The following is a 24,273-nucleotide window of genomic DNA, read 5'->3' on the forward strand; positions in this document are numbered from 1 at the left end:
CTGGTTTTGGAAACCTTCTAGAAGGTTCCCTGCAACGGTTTTTTCTGTTTCTCTTTGGTTTTTCGTTTTTCTGTTTTTTATTTCTTTCTTCTTTTATTTTAATTTTTCTGTTTTTTTCTGTTTTTTTATTTTCAACTTTTTTTCCTTTCTCAAGTCAATATTTCCTTTGTTCCAACCATTTAAATTTTGTTCGGATTTTAAAAATATGTTCCAATGTTTAAAATATGTTCACAAATTAAAAGAAAACTGAATTCCAAAAAATGTATAGGAATTTGAAATAATGTTCATGTATCTCAAAATTTTGTTCAGAAACTTAAAAACGTTCATTTTTTCAAAAAACTTCCGGAATTGCAAAAATGTTCGCGGTTGCAAATTTTGGTCTGAAATTATAAAATGTTTGAGTTTGAAAAAGTGTTCAGGAATTTCAAAAAATGTTTGTGCTTTCAAATTTTTGTTAGATATTTTCTAAAGTTCCGTTTTCAAAAAAAAATCACAAATTCAAAAAATATTAGCCGTTCCAATTTTTGTTCGTAATTTCATGAAATGTTCCATTTCAAATATGTATTCCAAAATTCAACAAATGTTTGTGGTTTAAAAATCTGTTCGGAATTTCATAATTTGTTCAGAACTTCAGAAGATGTTTCACGTTTTTTTATAAAAAATTGCAGTTTCAAACTTTTTTCGTAATTTCATGAAATGTTTCATTTTCAAATATTTGTTCAAATATTCAAAAAAATGTTCGTGGTTTAAAATTTTGTTCACAACTTCAAAAAATGTTTCACGTTTTTCAAAAATATTTTCTGCAGTCTCATTTTTTGTTCACATATGAAAAAAAATGTTCTTGACTATGAAAATGTTCAGAAATTCAAAAAATGTATGCACTTTTTCGAAATATAGACCATTTTTCCGGATTTTTTAACAAATTTTAGGTTCAAGAACATTTTTTGGAATTTCGAACAAAAAAGTCAAAAAACAAAAGTAAAAAAGGAAGAATTTCTGGATCTACGTTTTATTGTTCTTATAGTCTTTGCGCTGGCAAGTAATCACTAGTTCTCATCTACTACCCCTACTAGTAAGCTTGCACGTGCAATGCATGTCTTTTTCGAGTTTAAAATTTGAATATAAACATGTTTAAACTTCAATCCACATATATCTACTTTAAATTCCTTGCATATATTATGCCAGTTTAAATCAAGGTAAGATCCAGACTTCGCAAATTGCGAACTTGCCTAAAGCTTATATTGAAATTAAACCCATTGACGTAAATTTCTTTCCTGATGAGTCAATGCATACCTATTTAATTTCATATGCTCATAGGTGGATACAAGATCAACATCAAAGGCAATCCACCCCTTACTGGTCTTACGCACACACATGAGCTCTCAAAATTCTGGATTTCACTATCATCTATCATATCACTACAATCTAAACACCATGAAGAAAGAGATAATGCCAAGGCAGCAATTATTTGTATCTTGCATGGCTTCGGTCCTTACAAGGCTACTTCCTTTCAGCTCGAGTCCATGGGTGCTAAGTCAACCAATTCATCAAGCAGAACCTGCATTTCCATGTGCTTCCACAAAATGCAAAGCAAACTTAGCGGTGATCATTAAGGGCAACCCAAAAAGGAAAAGATAAAAATTCAAACTATGCATTGAAAATATAAGGAAGCGAGCCCTTGCTCTACAACCAGGGGGGTACTCGAAACATTAGCAATATTTTCGTTACAGGAATAAAAAACTTCAAGATATGAAATCAGCATCAATTATGCCCTGATCTATAAAGCTTTTGACATCAGCCTACTTGGTCATACCTTTCATTAATCAACTATACATAAGCACCACTGCAAAAATTACATAAGAAATAAGGCTGCAAAAGCAAAAACATCTTTCCATCAAGCAATCCTTTCAAGGGGATATGAGAAGCAAAACAACCGACGCAGTCGGTTCATATGTACATTTTTTTAAATTACTACGAACGCACAACTGAACCTCATTCTGTGACCGTCGTATGATGCAAAATAAATTGTAGCTACAGCCCAGAAACCATCTGCAAGATTCAGGTTAAGATCAAACATAAATTTTGATGCATTTAAAAAACCTTAGACCAAAGACTGCCCACTCACAACTTTGGCTCTATGCCTCTCGACTGTGGCAGGCTACCGAGCAGTACAACACCTCCTAGTGTCGCCACGTGCCTTATCAAGTTTTGATATGAAGTGAATTTGCTTGCTCGCATAGTTTTTTGTAGTAATATTCTTCACCTTTGGTTGAACAAACACCACCACAGATTATGATTTATGAAGCGGCACCACAATATCTCAAAGTAGAAGGCATATTGTTAAGCTTCTGTACAAGCTTTGCGAAATAAATTTTATAAACCATCTAGATTGTTTGAGAAGAAGTATTGATTTCAGATTTTCAGTTGTATCTCAAACTGAAATAATAAGTTTAATACTTGCAGCAAACTCACCCGCAAAAAAAATACTTGCGGCAAACTACCCAGAAAGACTCTACCTCAATAACAATTGCTTCCAAATAAATTACTCTGTTGTTACAGGAACTCGCAGATGGCACCCAGAACGAAATTGTATCAAGGGGTTTTTATATGTCTGCAAACCATAAATCTCTCTGCAGGTATACAGAGTACATGTTCAGGGCTCCATGCCTACATCTAACATTACATATTCCGAATAAGTGCCTTACACGTCTATAGCAGCAGGAGAAGCAGCAGAAACATCAGCGCATCGCTCCACTATTTGCATAATGCACCCGTATGTTCTTTCGATCAAGCACCTGAAACAATCATCATTTGGCAGAAGCATGTCAGCGAAAGGAAAAGAACTGCTCCCAGCATGGCCCGGATGTAACCGCCATGGGCCCTGCATGGCAACCAGGCCTCACCCCACCGTGATCTGGCCGCTGCCTTCCCTGCCGCGCGTCCTATCCGGCCAGACACTACATCTCGTAGACCGCCTCTTTCCTTGGCTCTGTCCCTCCGACAACCAGAGAGAGCACGACCATGCCTCCCCTTGTTTTCTCCCCCACTGATGGCCACACTCCTTCCCGGCTCCGGCATCCAGCGCACGCCGCTCCGGCGAAGAGCGCGCCGATGAGTGCGTCATGATGGCGGCAGGGGGAGCGCCTCATGTGAGGGTGGCACGGGGGCAGTTGGGGAGAGGGTTGTGTGATTGAGGGTGTCGCGAAAGCCGTCAACCAAGGCAGTGATGCAAGGGGATGGAGCCGAAGATCTGGCCGCGGCGGCCATGAAGACCATGTGGAAGATTTGGGCGGGGCAAGAGCACACAAGCGGAAGAGAAGGTGCCGGAAGGGGCTGGTGGGAGAGGAACGGGAGATCGTGGGCAGTCGTGAGGGTGGGGGAGATGTTCTGCAGGCCTTTTTTCTCTCGTAGGTGCTAAACATGGTTATGAGTTTATGACCAATGGCAGTGGTGGGTAATTACAGTATCAAACGCGTTTGATCTATGAGACAATTTGGACCATCGGATCAACATAGTTTGATGGTTGAGATGATTTGGTTCTCCTCTTTTTCGTACTTTTATAAGAGTAGTAGATAGAAGGAAGAGAGGGGCAAATTCAAATAACACGGACCGTCTATTTACTGAATCCAAGGGTCTAAAATATCTCCGTGTTTTACACGTAAGCCACGATCATTAACCCACCCACCCTTTCGGAAAAAAAAAACCGCTGCGCACTACGCCCACGCCCGCAGGACCTCTCCGCTCCTCCTTCCTCCCGCGCCGGCCGCACGCCTCCCCTCCCTCGCCGGGCGCCGCCACTCCCATGCGGACGGCTGCTCCGGGCGCCGCCACTCCCATGCCGACGGCTGCTTCGGGCGCCTAGAGGTCTAGGGAGTGGCCCATCGATGCCGTCCTCCTCTGCTTGGTGGCCTCCATGGATGCGGGAGACCAGGCTGCCAGATCCGTCGCTGGCCGACCAAGGGTCCCCGAAGGACGGCGGCCGGAGCCTCGCCATCCACCTCCAACAGCCGTCCGGCACCCCATTGCTGCCCGCATGTCGTGTCCCTTCCCAACCAACATCGCCAACAGCCTCATAGATGCCAACATCGCCGGGCCTCATCGCTTTCCTCCCTGCTCCCCTCGCCGGACCTCCCCGCTGCCACCACACAGCACCGGCGCGCTCCCCGTTGGCTTTTCGACACCTCCACGAGCAGGCGACCCACGCGCACACCACTCTCCGCTGCACCAGGTGCTTGTGTTATTGCCTCAAAGATTGTGGTGTTAATCTTTTAGGATCACTAACTTGCTGGATTAATTTGTTCTGTCCAGTGAGGAAATGATGGTGCACGAGGACGAGCTTCCTGAACAAAAAGATCTCCCTACTCTTCTCGATGGTGCAAAACTGAGGTGTTCTCAGTGACCTGTTCTGACTACTGATGGACATTATTCAACACATGTCTTTGAACTGAAAAATAATATAGTTGTTAAATGTTTATTCAGTTCAGAGATGCAAATATAATACCAGTTTAGTTTTTTTTTCTATTTTAGGTCTTTATATAAATTTTCTTCATACTATGCTTGAAACAGTACTGGTTTCAGTAGATATTTTTTAGCTATTAATGATAATTAGGTCCAACTTTTTCTTTCATTTGGAGCAGGTTCACTTTCGCCTTATTATTGCTCCACATACTGATACAAATCTAGGAGATTGCTCTTTTCTGGACACCTGCCGCCACACTAAGTACTATCTCACTTTTCCTTTTTTACTTTTCAGTGAGAATGAAGACGAGCGCATATGCTTTGTTAAGTGGCGTTCATTTACTTGCTTGATCCATAGGAACTGGAGGTCAAGAAGAAAAACTACTGAGCTTTATTTCTCCTGTAACCATTACAAAGAGGTGAATACATTTTGGGCATATGTTCATGTACTATTCAGGTTCAGAATCATTTTTAACAGTTTTTTTGGACATTCTTCCTCACGGGCCTCCCTGTTACAGTATTATTTTTTTATCAGAACAATACAACTGTTGAACTCAGCCTATAATCATCGACCTCTGCTTACTGTAAGTTCGAGCTCTGCTCTGGAATTGCTTTGATTGACTATCAATAAGCATGCACCTTTGACATGTATTGGCAAATGCAGCCGTGATGGCGGGCCATTCCAAGAAAACATTTGTGGATGAATAGATGATTGCTTTCATACGACAAACCTGTTGAATTCTTCTCTTCTTTGGGTATGTGTTTTCTGAAGAAAAAAGGTGGGATTTCCACTAAAAGCCACATAGAGTCTGCTCAATTGGTTGATGAGCAATGTTCTAGGTGCACACATCCTCATTGTGATTTTCTTTTGAGTTAACTGAATAGTGTAGTGCCATTTCCACTACAAAATTTTCTCCAGTCTCAGTTTAATGCAGCTTATAAGTGGTTTGTACATCCTGCAGTATATTGCTGTAATAGTTTCGGATAGTGCTTTCCGGTAGCGATTTATCATTTTTTGGTTTGCAAATCAGTTATGAATTGTACCGTGCATACACACACAGGTGTGTGCAAATTTCGTCTTAGTTGTAGTTGTACTTGCTACATCTGTTCCAAAGTACCACATGTTTTAGTTTTAGCAATGGACACGTCTCTGGGATGTAAATTTGGCCGTTACTATTTCTATGGATATTTTAGTAAGAAATAAGGTATGTCCCATGTTTCTCATCCTTTATGCTAAAACGGTTTGGGGAGCTTGGCTGTATGGATCCGATTGTAAAACTATCTAATCCTACCAATAGGTACGACATTGCTCATGTCAACTTTTCAAAAATAATATGCTTGTTTGGAATATGAGTGTACTTTCTTTAAGATGCAATACAAAAATACTTGTTTTTGTGATGTAATATGGATATACTTGATTTTTTTTGTGTGTGTGCGCGCTCGCACGTGCATATTTAAGGATTTCCTGAATGGAATATTGTACTTTTGTGCGACGAAACAAAACATTCTTATATAATCAATTTGCTTCACATGAATATAACTTTATCTGATGCTTGAGATGATTAACAAGGATCCAAAGTGTATTAGATTTTTTGGATGACCAAGCACTTATTACAACAAAAAATGTTTATCTGTGCATTGAATTTGCAACTACAGAGGTTCGGACATCTTATCAAAATATTTTCTCTGCAATTATTCGGTTAAATCTTGCGTCTGGAAATTTATGTAGGATATTTTTCTTGTTGGTTCATAAGTCTAACTAGATGGATGAGATTTTTTTATATTGTATTGTCGTATGTTGCACGTACAAGCTTACTAGTTATGTACAGTGGCTAGCCTGAAAATCTAGTTTGCTGGAGGTCTTGAGTTCGATCCTCTGTAATGCTCCTTTTTCTCGCGAACTTACAGTTGCTACAGTTCCGGTCGCATCGCTCATTCTCAGTAGTGGGCCGGCCCAGTCGGGGCCACCTGTGCGTTTGCTCGACTGTCTGCTGCAGTAAGCGGCAGATAGGAGCTGCCAGGCTAATGTGTCCAGGGCTCCAGGTCCAGAGGCCTTCCTATCAAACTTGGTTTAGGCCTGTAGTAATGCGCACCCGCGATGTTACCGCAGAGCGTCTGGTGGGAGCAACTAGTTAACGAGCGCCCCTTCGGGAGCCTCGTAACGATCAGCGTCATTTGGCGCGCTCTCAGCCATTCGCCACGTGTCGTGCTCTGAACGCTTCCTTCGAATTTTATTTTTTAAATTTTTTCGCACGCGTTTTTGGCTTTTTAAACGGTTTTTTCGACGTTTTGGTTTTCTCCCGGTCTTTCTTAGCTTTTTGATCAAAAAAATTCAAAAAAAATATATTTTGTGCGAAAAAACGTGTTTTTTTTCTTTGGCGAAAGTTACGGTTTTTCTTTCGCGAGAGGCATGGTTGTGCTTTATCGAGAGTCACGGCCGTGCCTTTTGAAAACGAAAAAAAACGCGTTTTTTTTATTTCGCGAGAGTCACGGTTTTGCTTTCGCAAGAGGCACGGTTGTGCTTTCACGAGAGTCACGGCCGTGCCTCTCGGAAAGGGAAAAACAAAACGCGTTTTCTGTTTTTTTTCTTTCGTGAGAGTCACGGTTTTGCTTCCGCGAGAGGCACGGTTGTGCTTACGCGAAAGTCATGGCCGTGCCTCTCGGAAAGGGAAAAAAATACGCGTTTCTGTTTTTTTTCTTTCGCGAGAGTTACGGTTTTGCTTTCGCGAGAGGCACGGTTGTATTTTCGCGAGAGTCACGGCCGTGCCTCTTGGAAACGAAAAAAAACACATTCTTTGTTTTTTTTTCCTTTCACGAGAGTCGCGGTTTTGCTTCCACGAGAGGCATGGGCGTGCCTCCTTCGGAAAGGGAAAAAAACCGTGCTTCCGATTCGGTTTTTTCGACCGGTTTTTTTGTGAAAAAAAAGTTCGTCAAAACCTATCAACATGGGATCTAGTTTTGAAAATCTCGATGCGAGGAATCCAATGATGAAAACGGTTCGAGATTTGGACGCACGGTTTAAAAGATAAAACATTTTGAATAAACGAATCTACAAAAAAAGGAAAAACTCTCAGATTGCGACAAGTGACGCGCTGTATGTGCGTCATTTATCATGACCTGAAAAAGTGGAGTGTTTTTTGCAACAACTATTCCTTAATTAGTAATTTCGGCGTCTGGTGGCTACCCCAGTAATGCAAAGGTAATTCTAAAAAAAGTAATGCAAAGGGAGTAATTGCGTCGAAGTGTCGACATTTCCCACAGGCGTGGCAAACTTGGGCTGGCCCATATGGCTTTCCCGAGATGACAAAAACCCCAAAAAAGCAATGCTATGCTAGCCGCTGTGGCCAACTGGCTCTTGTAGTCTTGTGCTAAGGGCCCATTCGCTTCACGGGAAAAGCAAAGAAACCTTAAAGAGATTGCTTCCTGCAGGTTTTCTCACTGTAGCTGCGTTTGAGGAATCGCTGCTTTTCAATCATCCGAAAAGTTTGGTATGCTTGTACTTTTGCAGGAAACAAAGCATCCAATCTGTCAGCGCCTTTACACTAGCAGCGTCCAACACGCGCGCTATCAAGGAAGGCCTAGACAGGGACGGATTTGGGCCCAGGCCCGGGGCGTGCTTTTTTTAGTTATTACGTAGGCATATTTTTGAATCGGGCCCGGGGCTTAGCGCCTTAGCCCAACACACAGCCAGGGCCCAGCCAAATTTCACACCCTAGCTCGTCCGACGCACAGAGGCCATAGCCCCAGACCTAGCCACGCTGATCAAGGAGCCGCCGCCGCCCGTGACTCCTCTCCGCTCCGGCGCCTCCCCGGCCCCGGTCATGTAGTCTTGTGCTAAGGGCCCATTCGCTTCACCGGAAAAGCAAAGAAACCTCAAAGAGATTGCTTCCTGCAGGTTTTCTCACTGTAGCTGCGTTCGGGGAATTGCTGCTTTTCAATCATTCGGAAAGTTTGGTATGCCTGTACTTTTGCAGGAAACAAAACATCCAATCTATCAGCGCCCCTACACTAGTAGCGTCCAACACGCGCGCTGTCAAGGAGGGCCCAAACAGGGACGGATTTGGGCCCAGGCCCGGGGCGTGCTTTTTTTTAGTTATTACCTAGGCATATTTTTGAATCGGCCCGGGGCTTAGCGCCTTAGCCCAACACACAGCCAAGGCCTAGCCCAATTTCACACCCCGGCTCGTCCGACGCACAGAGGCCAGAGCCCTAGACCTAGCCACGCTGAGCAAGGAGCCGCCGCCGCCCGTGACTCCGCTCCGCTCCGGCGCCTCCCTGGCCCCGGTCATGTAGTCTTGTGCTAAGGGCCCATTCGCTTCACCGGAAAAGCAAAGAAAGCTCAAAGAGATTGCTTCCTGCAGGTTTTCTCACTGTAGCTGCGTTCGGGGAATCGCTGCTTTTCAATCATTCGGAAAGTTTGGTATGCCTGTACTTTTGCAGGAAACAAAGCATCCAATCTGTCAGCGCCCCTACACTAGTAGCGTCCAACATGCGCGCTGTCAAGGAGGGCCCAGACAGGGACGGATTTGGGCCCAGGCCCGGGGCGTGCTTTTTTAGTTATTACCTAGGCATATTTTTGAATCGGGCCCGGGGCTTAGCGCCTTAGCCCAACACACAGCCAGGGCCCAGCCCAATTTCACACCCTAGCTCATCCGACGCACAGAGGCCAGAGCCCCAGACCTAGCCACGCTGAGCAAGGAGCCGCCGCCCGCCCGTGACTCCTCTCCGCTCCGGCGCCTCCCTGGCCCCGGTCATCCCAGGTCCCTCCGTGGCTCCGCCACTCGCCCGCGCCCTCCGCCCTCCGGCCTCCACCGCTCGCCCGTCCCCTGCTCGGTAGCCGCTGGAGGCTTGCTGCTCCGTGCCTCCGGTGCTCGCCGGCTCGCGCCGCCGCCGTCCCCTTGCTGCCTTGTTGGCCCTGCTGCTTCGCTGCTCGTCGGCTCGCCCGCTCTGCTCCGGCCTCTCCTGGCTCCTTTTCTCCGTCTGCTGGATTGGTAATGGCTGATGCGTGTTGACAGTTGACTGTTGTTGAATGTTGATAGAAATTTTAAAGATTGAACATTTTTTATCTGCTGCCTGCTGTATTTGAATGTGAATGATTGTGTTGCTACTGTTAATATCAATTTCATAGCCAGTTCTTTGTGAATGTTGCTGTTGTTACTGTTAATATTAACTGAATATCAATTTCATTTCATTTTGTAGAATAAAAGATGAAGAGATATTTTTCATCCGTGGCAGCAATAGAAGTGTCTACACCCGGGGTTTTAGCTGGAGGCAATGAAGGGGTTGAGAGGACTGAAGCAACTCTAGAAAATGGAACCAATGCAGAAATGGGACCGCCGCCTTTGACTTCAAACAACCCGCCTTCAATCTCAACTCGAGAAAGTAATATTCCAGATTCTGCTCGTGGTCAACTGAGGGAAGGTGATATTCAACCTGATCCTGGTCTTAGGAAACCTATTGAAAGCTTATATCCGGAGATTAGAGATGTCGCTAGAAGGATGTATGTAAATATGGGTCCATGCCAACCAACTGGACATAAATTTTAAAAAGAAACTAGAGGAACATCTTTGAAAAAGAGATCCTTTCAAGCTAAATGGTTCGGGAAGCATTCCGATTGGTTGGAATATAGTGTTGCTAAGGAGGTGGCCTTTTGTTTCTTGAGGCATTCACAACAGTAGGATTTAAAAATTGGAAGGATGGACTTAGTATTATTGATACACTTGTTGGTAAACATGATAGTGCTCACAATAAAGCTAGACAACAATATGTGGCATTCAAAAATCAAAGGCAATCCACGGTAAATGTGCTCGATCGTGGCACCAAAAAGAGCGAGGAAGAATATAGAGCTCGTCTTGTCATTATTTTGGGTGTTATCAGATTTCTTCTATTACAAGCTCTTGCTTTTCGTGGTCATGATGAGAGCTCGAGCTCAAAGAATAGGGGGAATTTTTTGGAGATGATGAGTTGGTACAGGGAGAAGGATTCAAATTCTAAGACTTTGCTTGATAGTGCGGGCGGGAACCATTTGATGACTTCACATGGGATACAATTGCAATTGTGTCAAGCTTATGCAGAAGAGACCACCAAAGCAACTATTGATGATATTGGAGATAGAAATTTTTCTTTACTTGTTGATGAGTCCAGAGATGCATCAATAAAGGAGCAAATGGCTATGGTTTTAAGGTCAGTAACTTTGTATCTTTTATGTTAGTTGTTGTTTTGTTCCTTACTAATAGTAGTACTGTAGTATCTAATTGTTGGTTTCTCGTGCTTCTTTGTGTTATGTAGGTATGTTGATAAACATGGGTATGCGATTGAGAGGTTCATTGGGATTAAGCATGTTGGTGACACAAGGGCAGCTTCTCTGAAAGCAGCTTTGGATGGTATGTTTCTTGAACATGGCTTGTCTATGTCTAAATTGAGAGGGCAAGGGTACGATGGAGCTTCTAACATGAGAGGACAATTTCGTGGGTTGCAAAGGTTGATACTAGATGAAAATCCTGATGCATTTTATATTCATTGCTTTGCCCATCAGTTGCAGTTAGTGGTTGTTGCAATTGCCAAGTATTGTTCCTCTGTATTGGATTTCTTTAACCACATAACTTTGATTGTCAACACCGTCAATGCTTCTTGTAAGAGACATGATGAACTAGCCCAAGAACAACGTGATAATATTGTGAGTCAATTGGAGTCTGGGGAAATTTTTTCTGGAAGAGGGAAAAACCAAGCAACCAACCTTGTAAGACCTGGGGATACACGGTGGGGCACACATCATAAAACTTTGTGTCGGTTTATTGAGATGTGGACATCTGTTTTGCATGTATTAGAGAACATCCATGATGATGCAAAAAATTTAACACAAAGAACCACAGCAGGTGGCTTGATATCTCAGATGGAAACTTAAGAATTTGTTTTCATATTGCATGTTATGATCAAACTATTGGGCAAGATTAATGAGTTGTCACAATGTTGCAAATGAAAGATCAAAACATAGTTCTAGCAGTGAGTTTGATTGGGATCACATTGCGGAAACTTCAAAATATAAGAGATAATGGATGGGATCAACTCTTGAAGGACACAACTGACTTTTGTGTCAAACATAACATTATATTGCCTAATATGGATGATACAATACCCGCTCGGGGTCGTTCAAGGGGGCGTGGTGGTCAAATGGTAACTTTCTATCAACGCTTCAGATATGAAATATTTAATGTTCTGCTTGACCAAATAATTATAAGTTAAATAACCGCTTTGCTGAAAGATCTACTCAATTGTTGAGATGCATTGCTTGTCTTGATCCAAGGAACTCATTTGCTAATTTTGATGAAGACAAACTTGTTCAACTTGCTCAGATGTATGCTGATGACTTCTCCATATGTGTGGTTTCTTTTGTCCTTAGAAACCAACTTGAAAACTTCATTGCTGATGTGAGGGCTGATTCAAGTTTTGTTAGTTGTAATGACCTTGGTAGTCTTGCTGTGAAGATGGTTCAAACTGATAGACACATAGTCTTTCCTTTGGTATATCGTCTTATTGAGTTGGCATTGATTATGCCTGTTGCAATCGTGGAAAGAGCTTTCTCAACTATGAGTATTATCAAGACTGAGTTGAGGAATAAGTGTTGGAAATATGCCCTAGAGGCAATAATAAAAGCATTATTATTATATTTCTTTGTTCATGATAATTGTCTTTATTCATGCTATAACTGTATTATCCGGAAATCGTAATACACGTGTGAATACATAGACCATAATATGTCCCTAGTAAGCCTCTAGTTGACTAGCTCGTTGATCAACAGATAGTCATGATTTCCTGGCTATGGACATTGGATGTCATTGATAACGGGATCACATCATTAGGAGAATGATGTGATGGACAAGACCCAATCCTAAGCATAGCACAAAGATCGTGTAGTTCGTTTGCTAGAGCTTTTCCAATGTCAAGTATCTTTTCCTTTGACCATGAGATCGTGTAACTCCCGGATACCGTAGGAGTGCTTTGGGTGTATCAAACGTCACAACGTAACTGGGTGACTATAAAGGTGCACTACAGGTATCTCCGAAAGTGTCTGTTGGGTTGACACGGATCGAGACTGGGATTTGTCACTCTGGATAACGGAGAGGTATCACTGGGCCCACTCGGTAATGCATCATCATTTTGAGCTCAAGGTGACCAAGTGGTTGATCACGGGATCATGCATTACGGTACGAGTAAAGTGACTTGCCGGTAACGAGATTGAACAAGGTATTGGGATACCGACGATCGAGTCTCGGGCAAGTAACATACCGATTGACAAAGGGAATTGTATACGGGGTTGATTAATCCTCGGCATCGTGGTTCATCCGATGAGATCATCGTGGAGCATGTGGGAGCCAACATGGGTATCCAGATCCCGCTGTTGGTTATTGACTGGAGAGTCGTCTCGGTCATGTCTGCTTGTCTCCCGAACCCGTAGGGTCTACACACTTAAGGTTCGGTGACGCTAGGGTTATGAAGATATGTGTATGCAGTAACCCGAATGTTGTTCGGAGTCCCGGATGAGATCCCGGACGTCACGAGGAGTTCCAGAATGGTCCGGAGGTAAAGAATTATATATAGGAAGTGTTGTTTCGGCCATCGGGACAAGTTTCGGGGTTATCGGTATTGTACCGGGACCACCGGAGGGGTCCCGGGGGCCCACCGGGTGGGGCCACCTGTCCCGGGGGGCCACATGGGCTGTAGGGGGTGCGCCTTGGCCTATATGGGCCAAGGGCACCAGCCCCTATAGGCCCATGCGCCTAGGGTTTCCATGGGGGAGGAGTCCCACTAGTGGAAGGCACCCCTGAGTGCCTTGGGGGGGAGGGAAACCTCCCCTTGGCAGCCGCACCTAGGAGATTGGATCTCCTAGGCTGCGCACCACACCCCCTTGGCCCTCCTATATATAGTTGAGGAGAGGAGGGATTTCATACCTCAGCCCCTGGCGCCTCCCTCTCTCCCCGTTACGTCTCTCTCTCGTAGTATAGGCGAAGCCCTGCTACTGTGACGCCCTGCATCCACCACCACGCCGTCGTGCTGTTGGATCTTCATCAACCTCTCTTCCCCCCTTGCTGGATCAAGAAAGGAGGAGACGTCATCCGTTCCGTACGTGTGTTGAACGCGGAGGCACCGTTCGTTCGGTGCTTGATCATCGGTGATTTGAATCACGTCGTGTTTGACTACATCATCCCCGTTCTTTGAACGCTTCCGCTCGCCATCTACAAGGTACGTAGATGCATCTAATCACTCGTTGCTAGATGAACTCCTAGATGGATCTTGGTGAAACCGTAGGAAAAAAATTTTGTTTTCTGCAACGTTCCCCAACAGTGGCATCATGAGCTAGGTCTATGCGTAGTTCTCTTGCACGAGTAGAACACAAAGTAGTTGTGGGCGTTGATTTTGTTCAATATGCTTGCCGTTACTAGTCTTATTTTGATTCGGCGGCATCGTGGGATGAAGCGGCCCGGACCAACCTTACACGTACTCTTACGTGAGACAGGTTCCACCGACTGACATGCACTAGTTGCATAAGGTGGCTAGCGGGTGTCTGTCTCTCCTACTTTAGTCGGATCAGATTCGATGAAAAGGGTCCTTATGAAGGGTAAATAGAAATTGGCATATCACGTTGTGGTCTTTGCGTAGGTAAGAAACGTTCTTGCTAGAAACCCATAGCAGCCACGTAAAACATGCAAACAACAATTAGAGGACGTCTAACTTGTTTTTGCAGGGTATGCTATGTGATATGATATGGCCAAAGATTGTGATGAATGATGAATGATCTATATATGATGTATGTGATGTTCATGCTATTGTAATAGGAATCACAACTTACATGTCGAGAAGTATGACGGTGACAGGATGATCATGGAGCCCCAAGATGGAGATCAAAGGAGCTATGTGATATTGGCCATATCATGTCACTATTATTATTTGATTGCATGTGATGTTTATCATGTTTTGCATCTTGTTTGCTTAGAACGACGATAGTAAATAAGATGATCCCTCATAATAATTTCAAGAAAGTGTTTCCCCTAACTGTGCACCGTTGCTATAGTTCATCGTTTCGAAGCACCACGTGATGATCGGGTGTGATAGATCCTTACGTTCACATACAATGGGTGTAAGACAGATTTACACACGCAATACACTTAGGTTGACTTGACGAGCCTAGCATGTGCATAGACATGGCCTCGGAACACAGAAGACCGAAAGGTCGAGCATGAGTCGTATAGAAGATACGATCAACATGAAGATGTTCACCGACGTTGACTAGTCCGTGTCACGTGATGATCGGACACGGCCTAGCCAACTCGGATCATGTTATACTTAGATGACTAGAAGAGGGATGTCTATCTAAGTGGGATTTCATTAATAATTTGATTAGATGAACTTAATTATCATGAACTTAGTCTAAAATCTTTACAATATGTCTTGTAGATCAAATGGCCAACGTTGTATTCAATTTCAACGCGTTCCTAGAGAAAACCAAGCTGAAAGACGATGGCAGCAACTATACGGACTGGGTCCGGAACCTGAGGATCATCCTCATAGCTGCCAAGAAAGATTATGTCCTACAAGCACCGCTAGGTGATCCACCCGTCCCACAGAACCAAGACGCTATGAACGCTTGGCAGACACGTACTGATGACTACTCCCTCATTCAGTGCGGCATGCTTTACAGCCTAGAGCCGGGGCTCCAAAAGTGTTTTGAGAGACATGGAGCATATGAGATGTTCGAAGAGCTGAAAATGGTTTTCCAAGCTCATGCCCGGGTCGAGAGATATGAAGTCTCCGACAAATTCTTCAGCTGTAAGATGGAGGAAAATAGTTCTGTCAGTGAGCACATACTCACTATGTCTGGGTTACATAACCGCTTGACTCAGCTGGGAGTTAATCTCCCGGATGATGCGGTCATTGACAGAATCCTCCAGTCGCTTCCACCAAGCTACAAGAGCTTTGTGATGAACTTCAATATGCAGGGGATGGAAAAGACCATTCCTGAAGTATTTGCAATGCTGAAATCAGCAGAGGTAGAAGTCAAGAAGGAACATCAAGTGTTGATGGTCAATAAAACCACTAAGTTCAAGAAGGGCAAGGGTAAAAAGAACTTTGAGAAGGACGGCAAGGAAGTTGCCGCGCCCGGCAAGCAAGCTGCTGGGAAGAAGAAGTCAAAGTATGGACCCAAGTCTGAGACGGAGTGCTTTTATTGCAAAGGGAAGGGTCACTGGAAGCGGAACTGCCCCAAATACTTAGCGGACAAGAAGGCCGGCAAAACAAAAGGTATATGTGATATACATGTAATTGATGTGTACCTTACCAGTACTCGTAGTAACTCCTGGGTATTTGATACCGGTGCCGTTGCTCATATTTGTAACTCACAGCAGGAGCTGCAGAATAAACAGAGACTGGTAAAGGACGAGGTGACGATGCGCGTCGGGAATGGTTCCAAGGTTGATGTGATCGCCGTCGGCACGCTACCTCTACATTTACCTACGGGATTAGTTATAAACCTCAATAATTGTTATTTCGTGCCAAGTTTGAGCATGAACATTGTATCGGGATCTCGTTTAATACGAGATGGCTACTCATTTAAATCTGAGAATAATGGTTGTTCTATTTATATGAGAGATATGTTTTATAGTCATGCTCCGATGGTCAATGGTTTATTCTTAATGAATCTCGAACGTAATATTACACATATTCATAGTGTGAATACCAAAAGATGTAAAGTTGATAACGATAGTCCCACATACTTGTGGCACTGCCGCCTTGGTCACATAGGTGTCAAACGCATGAAGAAGCTCCATGCAGATGGACTTTTAGAGTCTCTTGATTATGAATCATTTGACACGTGCGAACCATGCCTCATGGGTAAAATGACCAAGACTCCGTTCTCAGGAACAATGGAGCGAGCAACCAACTTATTGGAAATCATACATACTGATGTGTGCGGTCCAATGAGTGTTGAGGCTCGCGGTGGCTATCATTATGTTCTCACCCTCACTGATGACTTAAGTAGATATGGGTATGTCTACTTAATGAAACACAAGTCTGAAACCTTTGAAAAGTTCAAGGAATTTCAGAGTGAAGTTGAGAATCAACGTGACAGGAAAATCAAGTTTCTACGATCAGATCGTGGAGGAGAATACTTGAGTCACGAATTTGGCACACACTTAAGAAAATGTGGAATAGTTTAACAACTCACGCCGCCTGGAACACCTCAGCGTAATGGTGTGTCCGAACGTCGTAATCGCACTCTATTAGATATGGTGCGATCTATGATGTCTCTTACCGATTTACCGCTATCTTTTTGGGGCTATGCTTTAGAGACTGCCGCATTCACTTTAAATAGGGCTCCGTCGAAATCCGTTGAGACGACACCGTTTGAATTATGGTTTGGGAAGAAACCTAAGCTGTCGTTTCTAAAAGTTTGGGGATGCGATGCTTATGTCAGGAAACTTCAACCTGAAAAGCTCGAACCCAAATCGGAAAAATGCGTCTTCATAGGATACCCTAAAGAAACCATTGGGTATATCTTCTACCTCAGATCCGAAGGCAAGATCTTTGTTGCCAAGAATGGATCCTTTCTGGAGAAAGAGTTTCTCTCGAAAGAAGTAAGTGGGAGGAAAGTAGAACTTGATGAAGTATTACCTCTTGAACCGGAAAATGGCGCAACTCAAGAAAATGTTCCTGAGGCGCCTGCACCGACTAGAGAGGAAGTTATTGATGATGATCAAGATACTTCTGATCAAGCTTCTACTGAAATTTGAAGGTCCACAACGACACGTTCCGCAACAGAATGGTACAGCAACCCTGTCTTGGAAATCATGTTGTTAGACAACGGTGAACCTTCGAACTATGAAGAAGCGATGGCAGGCCCGGATTCCGACAAATGGCTAGAAGCCATGAAATCCGAGATAGGATCCATGTATGAAAACGAAGTATGGACTTTGACTGACTTGCCCGTTGAACGGCGAGCCATAGAAAATAAATGGATCTTCAAGAAGAAGACAGGCGCGGATGGTAATGTGACCATCTATAAAGCTCGGCTTGTCGCTAAGGGTTATCGACAAGTTCAAGGAATTGACTACGATGAGACTTTCTCACCGGTAGCGAAGCTGAAGTCCGTCCGAATCATGTTAGCAATTGCCGCATTCTACGATTATGAGATATGGCAAATGGATGTCAAAATGGCATTCCTTAATGGTTTCCTTAAGGAAGAGTTGTATATGATGCAGCCGGAAGGTTTTGTCGATCCTAAGAATGCTGACAAGGTGTGCAAGCTCCAACGCTCGATTTATGGGCTGGTGCAAGCATCTCGGAGTTGGAACATTCGCTTTGATGAGATGATCAAAGCGTTTGGGTTTACGCAGACTTATGGAGAAGCCTGCGTTTACAAGAAAGTGAGTGGGAGCTCTGTAGCATTTCTCATATTATATGTAGATGACATACTTTTGATGGGAAATGATATAGAACTCTTGGACAGCATCAAGGCCTACTTGAATAAGAGTTTTTCAATGAAGGACCTTGGAGAAGCTGCTTATATATTAGGCATCAAGATCTATAGGGATAGATCAAGATGCCTCATAGGTCTTTCACAAAGCACATACCTTGATAAGATTTTGAAGAAGTTCAAAATGGATCAGTCCAAGAAAGGGTTCTTGCCTGTTTCGCAAGGTGTGAGATTGAGCTCAGCTCAATGCCCGACCACGGCAGAAGAGATAGAAGAGATGAGTATCATCCCCTATGCCTCAGCCATAGGTTCTATTATGTATGCCATGCTGTGTACCAGACCTGATGTAAACCTTGCCGTAAGTTTGGTAGGAAGGTACCAAAGTAATCCCGGCAAGGAACACCGGACAGCGGTCAAGAATATCCTGAAGTACCTGAAAAGGACAAAGGACATGTTTCTCGTTTATGGAGGTGACGAAGAGCTCATCGTAAAGGGTTACGTTGACGCTAGCTTCGACACAGATCTGGATGACTCTAAGTCACAAACCGGATACGTGTATATGTTGAATGGTGGAGCAGTGAGCTGGTGCAGCTGCAAACAGAGCGTCGTGGCGGGATCTACATGTGAAGCGGAGTACATGGCAGCCTCGGAGGCAGCACATGAAGCAATATGGGTGAAGGAGTTCATCACCGACCTAGGAGTCATACCCAATGCGTCGGGGCCAATCAAACTCTTTTGTGACAACACTGGGGCTATTGCACTTGCCAAGGAGCCCAGGTTTCACAAGAAGACAAGGCACATCAAGCGTCGCTTCAACTCCATTCGTGAAAATGTTCAAGATGGAGACATAGAGATTTGTAAAGTACATACGGACCTGAATATAGCAGATCCATTGACTAAACCTCTCCCTAGGGCAAAACATGATCAACACCAGAATTCCATGGGTGTTCGATTCATCACAATGTAACTAGATTATTGACTCTAGTGCAAGTGGGAGACTGTTGGAAATATGCCCTAGAGGCAATAATAAAAGCATTATTATTATATTTCTTTGTTCATGATAATTGTCTTTATTCATGCTATAACTGTATTATCCGGAAATCGTAATACACGTGTGAATACATAGACCATAATATGTCCCTAGTAAGCCTCTAGTTGACTAGCTCGTTGATCAACAGATAGTCATGATTTCCTGGCTATGGACATTGGATGTCATTGATAACAGGATCACATCATTAGGAGAATGATGTGATGGACAAGACCCAATCCTAAGCATAGCACAAAGATCGTGTAGTTCGTTTGCTAGAGCTTTTCCAATGTCAAGTATCTTTTCCTTTGACCATGAGATCGTGTAACTCCCGGATACCGTAGGAGTGCTTTGGGTGTATCAAACGTCACAACGTAACTGGGTGACTATAAAGGTGCACTACAGGTATCTCCGAAAGTGTCTGTTGGGTTGACACGGATCGAGACTGGGATTTGTCACTCTGGATAACGGAGAGGTATCACTGGGCCCACTCGATAATGCATCATCATTTTGAGCTCAAGGTGACCAAGTGGTTGATCACGGGATCATGCATTACGGTACGAGTAAAGTGACTTGCCGATAACGAGATTGAACAAGGTATTGGGATACCGACGATCGAGTCTCGGGCAAGTAACATACCGATTGACAAAGGGAATTGTATACGGGGTTGATTAATCCTCGGCATCGTGGTTCATCCGATGAGATCATCGTGGAGCATGTGGGAGCCAACATGGGTATCCAGATCCCGCTGTTGGTTATTGACTGGAGAGTCGTCTCGGTCATGTCTGCTTGTCTCCCGAACCCGTAGGGTCTACACACTTAAGGTTCGGTGACGCTAGGGTTATGAAGATATGTGTATGCAGTAACCCGAATGTTGTTCGGAGTCCCGGATGAGATCCCGGACGTCACGAGGAGTTCCGGAATGGTCCGGAGGTAAAGAATTATATATAGGAAGTGCTGTTTCGGCCATCGGGACAAGTTTCGGGGTTATCGGTATTGTACCGGGACCACCGGAGGGGTCCCGGGGGCCCACCGGGTGGGGCCACCTGTCCCGGGGGGGCACATGGGCTGTAGGGGGTGCGCCTTGGCCTATATGGGCCAAGGGCACCAGCCCCTATAGGCCCATGCGCCTAGGGTTTCCATGGGGGAGGAGTCCCACTAGTGGAAGGCACCCCTGAGTGCCTTGGGGGGGGGGGGGGGAGGGAAACCTCCCCTTGGCAGCCGCACCTAGGAGATTGGATCTCCTAGGCTGCGCACCACCCCCCTTGGCCCTCCTATATATAGTTGAGGAGAGGAGGGATTTCATACCTCAGCCCCTGGCGCCTCCCTCTCTCCCCGTTACGTCTCTCTCTCGTAGTATAGGCGAAGCCCTGCTACTGTGACGCCCTGCATCCACCACCACGCCGTCGTGCTGTTGGATCTTCATCAACCTCTCTTCCCCCCTTGCTGGATCAAGAAAGGAGGAGACGTCATCCGTTTTGTACGTGTGTTGAACGCGGAGGCACCGTCCGTTCGGTGCTTGATCATCGGTGATTTGAATCACGTCGTGTTCGACTACATCATCCCCGTTCTTTGAACGCTTCCGCTCGCCATCTACAAGGTACGCAGATGCATCTAATCACTCGTTGCTAGATGAACTCCTAGATGGATCTTGGTGAAACCGTAGGAATTTTTTTTTGTTTTCTGCAACGTTCCCCAACAATAAGATGGGTGATGATTGGTTGAATTATTCCATGGTGTGCAATATTGAGCGAGATATTTGCAAAGGTTGATGATGATGCTATTATATATCGCTTTCAAGGCTATAGATTTCGCAAAGGAACTTTAGCTCATCGTAGTAGTAAGTTTTCAACTTTGTACAATGTTAATTGTTTCACTTAATCTTTATGTCTTCTCTCATGAAATCTTGCTTCTGATTTCTCTAAGGTGTTGGCTCTTCTTCCACCGTTGATCAAGTTATGGAAGACACTGATGAAGCAAACAATTGATTTGGTACTCTATTTACTGCGTGTACTATTCGTAGTTCTTGTCATCTTTTTATCTATTTTGTTGTATCTTTAAGCATTGAGTTTAAATTCTAAATTTTTGGTGCAATTGAGCCATATTTGAGGTATTCTTTTGAGGTAGATGTAGCTTGATGGATTTTAAGTTTTTCTCTCGCGACAAAAAAAAATTGGGCCCGGGGCTTGCTCCAATCCTGGATCCGCCAATGGGCCCAGACACAGGTGGCTCGACTAGCTCGCCACCAAGCGAGCGACCCAACCAACGCGGTGACTCCAGCCCGTCCCATCAGCTACTTAAGGCAGTCTCGCCAGCAAGAGAAGCATCTAGTGGATCAGGCAGAAACGGAACCGGCGGCTACCTACTCCCGATTTCCCATTCTTGTAACCCTAATTCATGTAATAGAGACAATTCCCCTCGATCAACACTTGTAGCCACCGCGATTGTGAGCAATCCATATCAAGCTCCTTACATCTGGTATCGGAGACCATCCCCACCTCCTTCCACAACGTCGATCTGGCCCAGTTCATCGAGACCCGATCCCTACGCCAAGGACGAGCTCAACTCACGGCCATGGATCCATCCGTCCAGTCCTTCCTAGAGCGGCTAGAGACGACCCTCAAGGAGCACACTGTCGCGATCCACGCCTCCACCTCCAAGATCGACGACCTAGTGGCGTGGTTCCACGATCTCGAGTGGCGCGTCGCCGATCTGTCCGATGCGGTGGCGGCTCCGCAAATCGCTCCTCCACCACCACGATCAGAGGCCGCGACGAACTAGGCGCTCCCTCCGAGCACCTCCCTACATGCAACGACCGGTGCCCACATCAGGACTGCGTCCGGCGCGGCATCACCTCTCCAAGGGCCCGTTGGCCACGGCGTCTTCAACATCCCAAGGGGGCCGCCTGCGGCGTCGTTCCAGACGCCGCCGCCGCTCTGGGCAAACGGCCAGTCCGACGCCCCCTCGTCACCCCCCCGCTCTCTCTCCGTTCGCCCACGCGAGCCAACTGCTCAGTGGCCTGGGTTAGGCGCACCCATCCATCCAGTTTCTGCAGTCCACGGGCGACAACCCCAAGCTGTGGAAAACCCTCTGCGAGCAGTACTTTACCATGGTTGGAATTCTTCCTTCATTCTGGGTACCCATGGCCGCGTTAAAATGTTCGGATTTCTCATCCATCTAGTTACAGTCCATCCAAAAACGGCTCACAGAATTCGATTGGGAATCCTTTACTGCTCTGTTGTGTACGCGATTTGGCCGCGATCGCCACCAAACGTTGATCCCTCAGTTTTATACTATACGGCAAACAACAACGGTCGCAGATTACATTGAGCAATTCGAGTCCATTATTAACCATCTTAGTTCTTATTCTGACACAATTCATTCCTTCTATTTTCTCACTCGTTTTGTCGAGGGACTCCGGAAGGACATCCGCGTCGTGGTCCTGGTTCAGAGACCGCCGGACCTAGACACAGCATGCGCCCTGGCACTCCTGCAAGAAGAGGTGGCCGATGGCGCGGGATCCACCACCCGCTGCACACACACGACCCTCCTGTGCGAGCAGGAGTGGCGCTACCACTACCACCACCACCGACGCGAGCGGAGGCGACACCCTCTTCCTCGATAGCAACAGATCGTCGCGGTACTGACGCTGCGCACGCCGACAACAGCAAGGTCAAGGCGCTATGCGACTACCGGCACGCTCACGGGCTGTGCTTCAAGTGTTGTGAGCGATGGGGCCATGACCACGTCTGCCCCGCATTGGTTCAGCTGCACGTCGTCGAGGAGATGCTCGAGCTCTTCGGCATCGACTCTTCATCACCATCGAGCGGTGGCATGGCGCCGAGCGACACGGTGATGGCCATATCCCGGTCGACTCTCGACGTCACTGTTTCACCAAAGGCTTTCTAGCCGCCGGCATCCATTCAAGGGTGCGAGGTCCTGTTGCTGGTGGATAGCGGGAGCTCCACCTCGTTCATCAACCAAGAGTTGGCCCAGTGTAACACCCCGAGTGTCATGCTACAGTAACCCTCTATGATTAAACTAATCATTTTTCCAAACAGTGCTTAATCACCTTTGTTCAATATCCCACTTGAAATTCCAGTCAATTCAAATTCAAGTGAAGTTTGAAGTTGTTCAAAAGTTGCTGGAAAAATGTTCATCATTTGTCAAAAATTCCATAACAACTATTTGTTAAGGAACACAACATCACTTTTGTGCAAAGACGAGCATTAGCAATTATAACAGCACCAATTTAGCATTTTTAAATGCTATCCTATTTATGAAAATTACCAAATGAATTCTTCTGGTCTCCAAAATAATTGTGGCACTGTCTAAGATCACCAGGGAATAAAAAGGGGTGCTTCCCATATTTTTTTCTAAGTAAATAACACGCCCAATATTTTCTTACCCATCTTTGTTTATATAAAAAAACAAAAATCAAAGAAAGGAGAAAAAAAACCCTGACCCCCTGGGCCTTAGTCATCTGGGCGGCCCAACCCAGTAGCCCACCTCCCCCGGTCGCCTCCCTCCTCTCTGTTCACCCGACCCAGCGACCGCGCTCGTCGGTCGCCACCGAACCACCTCACCGTCGACGACAAGGGAGGGGATAAGAGCGCCCCTCCGGCTCCTCAAGTCCTCCCCCCACCTACCTCCACTCACCCCCAGATCCACCTTCTCTCTCCCCTCGCCCTCCTCGCACGGCCGCGCTCCGCCATCGTCGGCCACCTCGCCCCGCCGTGATCACCGGCCTCCCCGCGCACTTCCTCCGTGCCCAGGAGGACCGCCACCGTCCCCTGCTTCATCATCGCCGACCAGACCAAGTCGAGGGCCCCGACATCGACCCCTACCTGTCGTCTTCGACATCTGCCCCGACGAGCCCCGCCGTCTCTTTCGACCCCGTCGCCGCCTGCTCCTCCTAATCTTTCATCGGGCCCCTGTGTGCCCCCGAGGTGAGCTTCGCCTCCCTCCTTCCTTTGCTTCTCCTAGCGCATCTCGGCCCCCCTTCTGCTAGCACGCAACGTCACCATAGCTCGTCGCCGCCCTGCTTCATAGTCGCCGTGGCCACACCCGCCGACGAGCTCAGCCGAACACGGCCTCGTGCTCAGCTCGCTCCCCGCAACCCAGCGCCATGGACCACATTCCGTGCCGTGCCCGTAGCACCATCCTCATCATCGCCCAAGCGCGATCGCCGCCCTCGCCGCTCGTCGGCGCCGCTCCGGCCAACTCCGGCGATGCCACCGCCCCCAGTCGACGCGACTTCATGCGCTCGTTCGAACGCGCCAAGTCCCGCGCCAAAAGGCCCCCCTGTGCGCGATTTCCG

General features: G+C 45.9%; 1 protein-coding gene and 1 pseudogene across 3 annotated transcripts; both read left to right on the plus strand.

The window, feature by feature from the left end:
* Positions 1-9,117: 9,117 nt before the first annotated feature.
* On the plus strand, positions 9,118-21,425 carry LOC125512120 (uncharacterized). 3 transcript variants are annotated; one of them, XR_015607855.1, is made up of 6 exons: positions 9,118-9,449; positions 9,658-10,641; positions 10,747-10,841; positions 11,858-12,071; positions 20,654-20,793; positions 20,880-21,425. XR_015607855.1 is itself a non-coding variant. In XM_087527365.1 (4 exons), the coding sequence occupies exons 2-4, from the start codon at positions 10,415-10,417 to the stop codon at positions 11,819-11,821; spliced, it is 333 nt and encodes a 110-aa protein (XP_087383491.1). In that variant the 5' UTR covers positions 9,118-9,449; positions 9,658-10,414; the 3' UTR covers positions 11,822-12,071. The 3 variants fall into 3 exon arrangements, 1 of the variants encoding a protein (XP_087383491.1); XR_015607856.1 differs by lacking the exons at positions 20,654-20,793; positions 20,880-21,425 and having other exon boundaries at positions 10,747-10,938; XM_087527365.1 differs by lacking the exons at positions 20,654-20,793; positions 20,880-21,425 and having other exon boundaries at positions 11,811-12,071.
* On the plus strand, positions 20,925-23,048 carry LOC147964677 (uncharacterized; annotated as a pseudogene).
* Positions 23,049-24,273: the final 1,225 nt, after the last annotated feature.

Source organism: Triticum urartu, chromosome 6A, assembly GCF_056163025.1.
Source record: "Triticum urartu cultivar PI428250 chromosome 6A, HENAU_Tu73, whole genome shotgun sequence".
NCBI lineage: Eukaryota > Viridiplantae > Streptophyta > Magnoliopsida > Poales > Poaceae > Triticum > Triticum urartu.

Coding starts and splice junctions, on each gene's coding strand:
- LOC125512120 (XM_087527365.1), top strand. CDS start 10,415: ATGATGAGTTGGTACAGGGAGAAGGATTCAAATTCTAAGACTTTGCTT. Junction 10,642..10,746: donor CAAATGGCTATGGTTTTAAG/GTCAGTAACTTT, acceptor TGTGTTATGTAG/GTATGTTGATAAACATGGGT.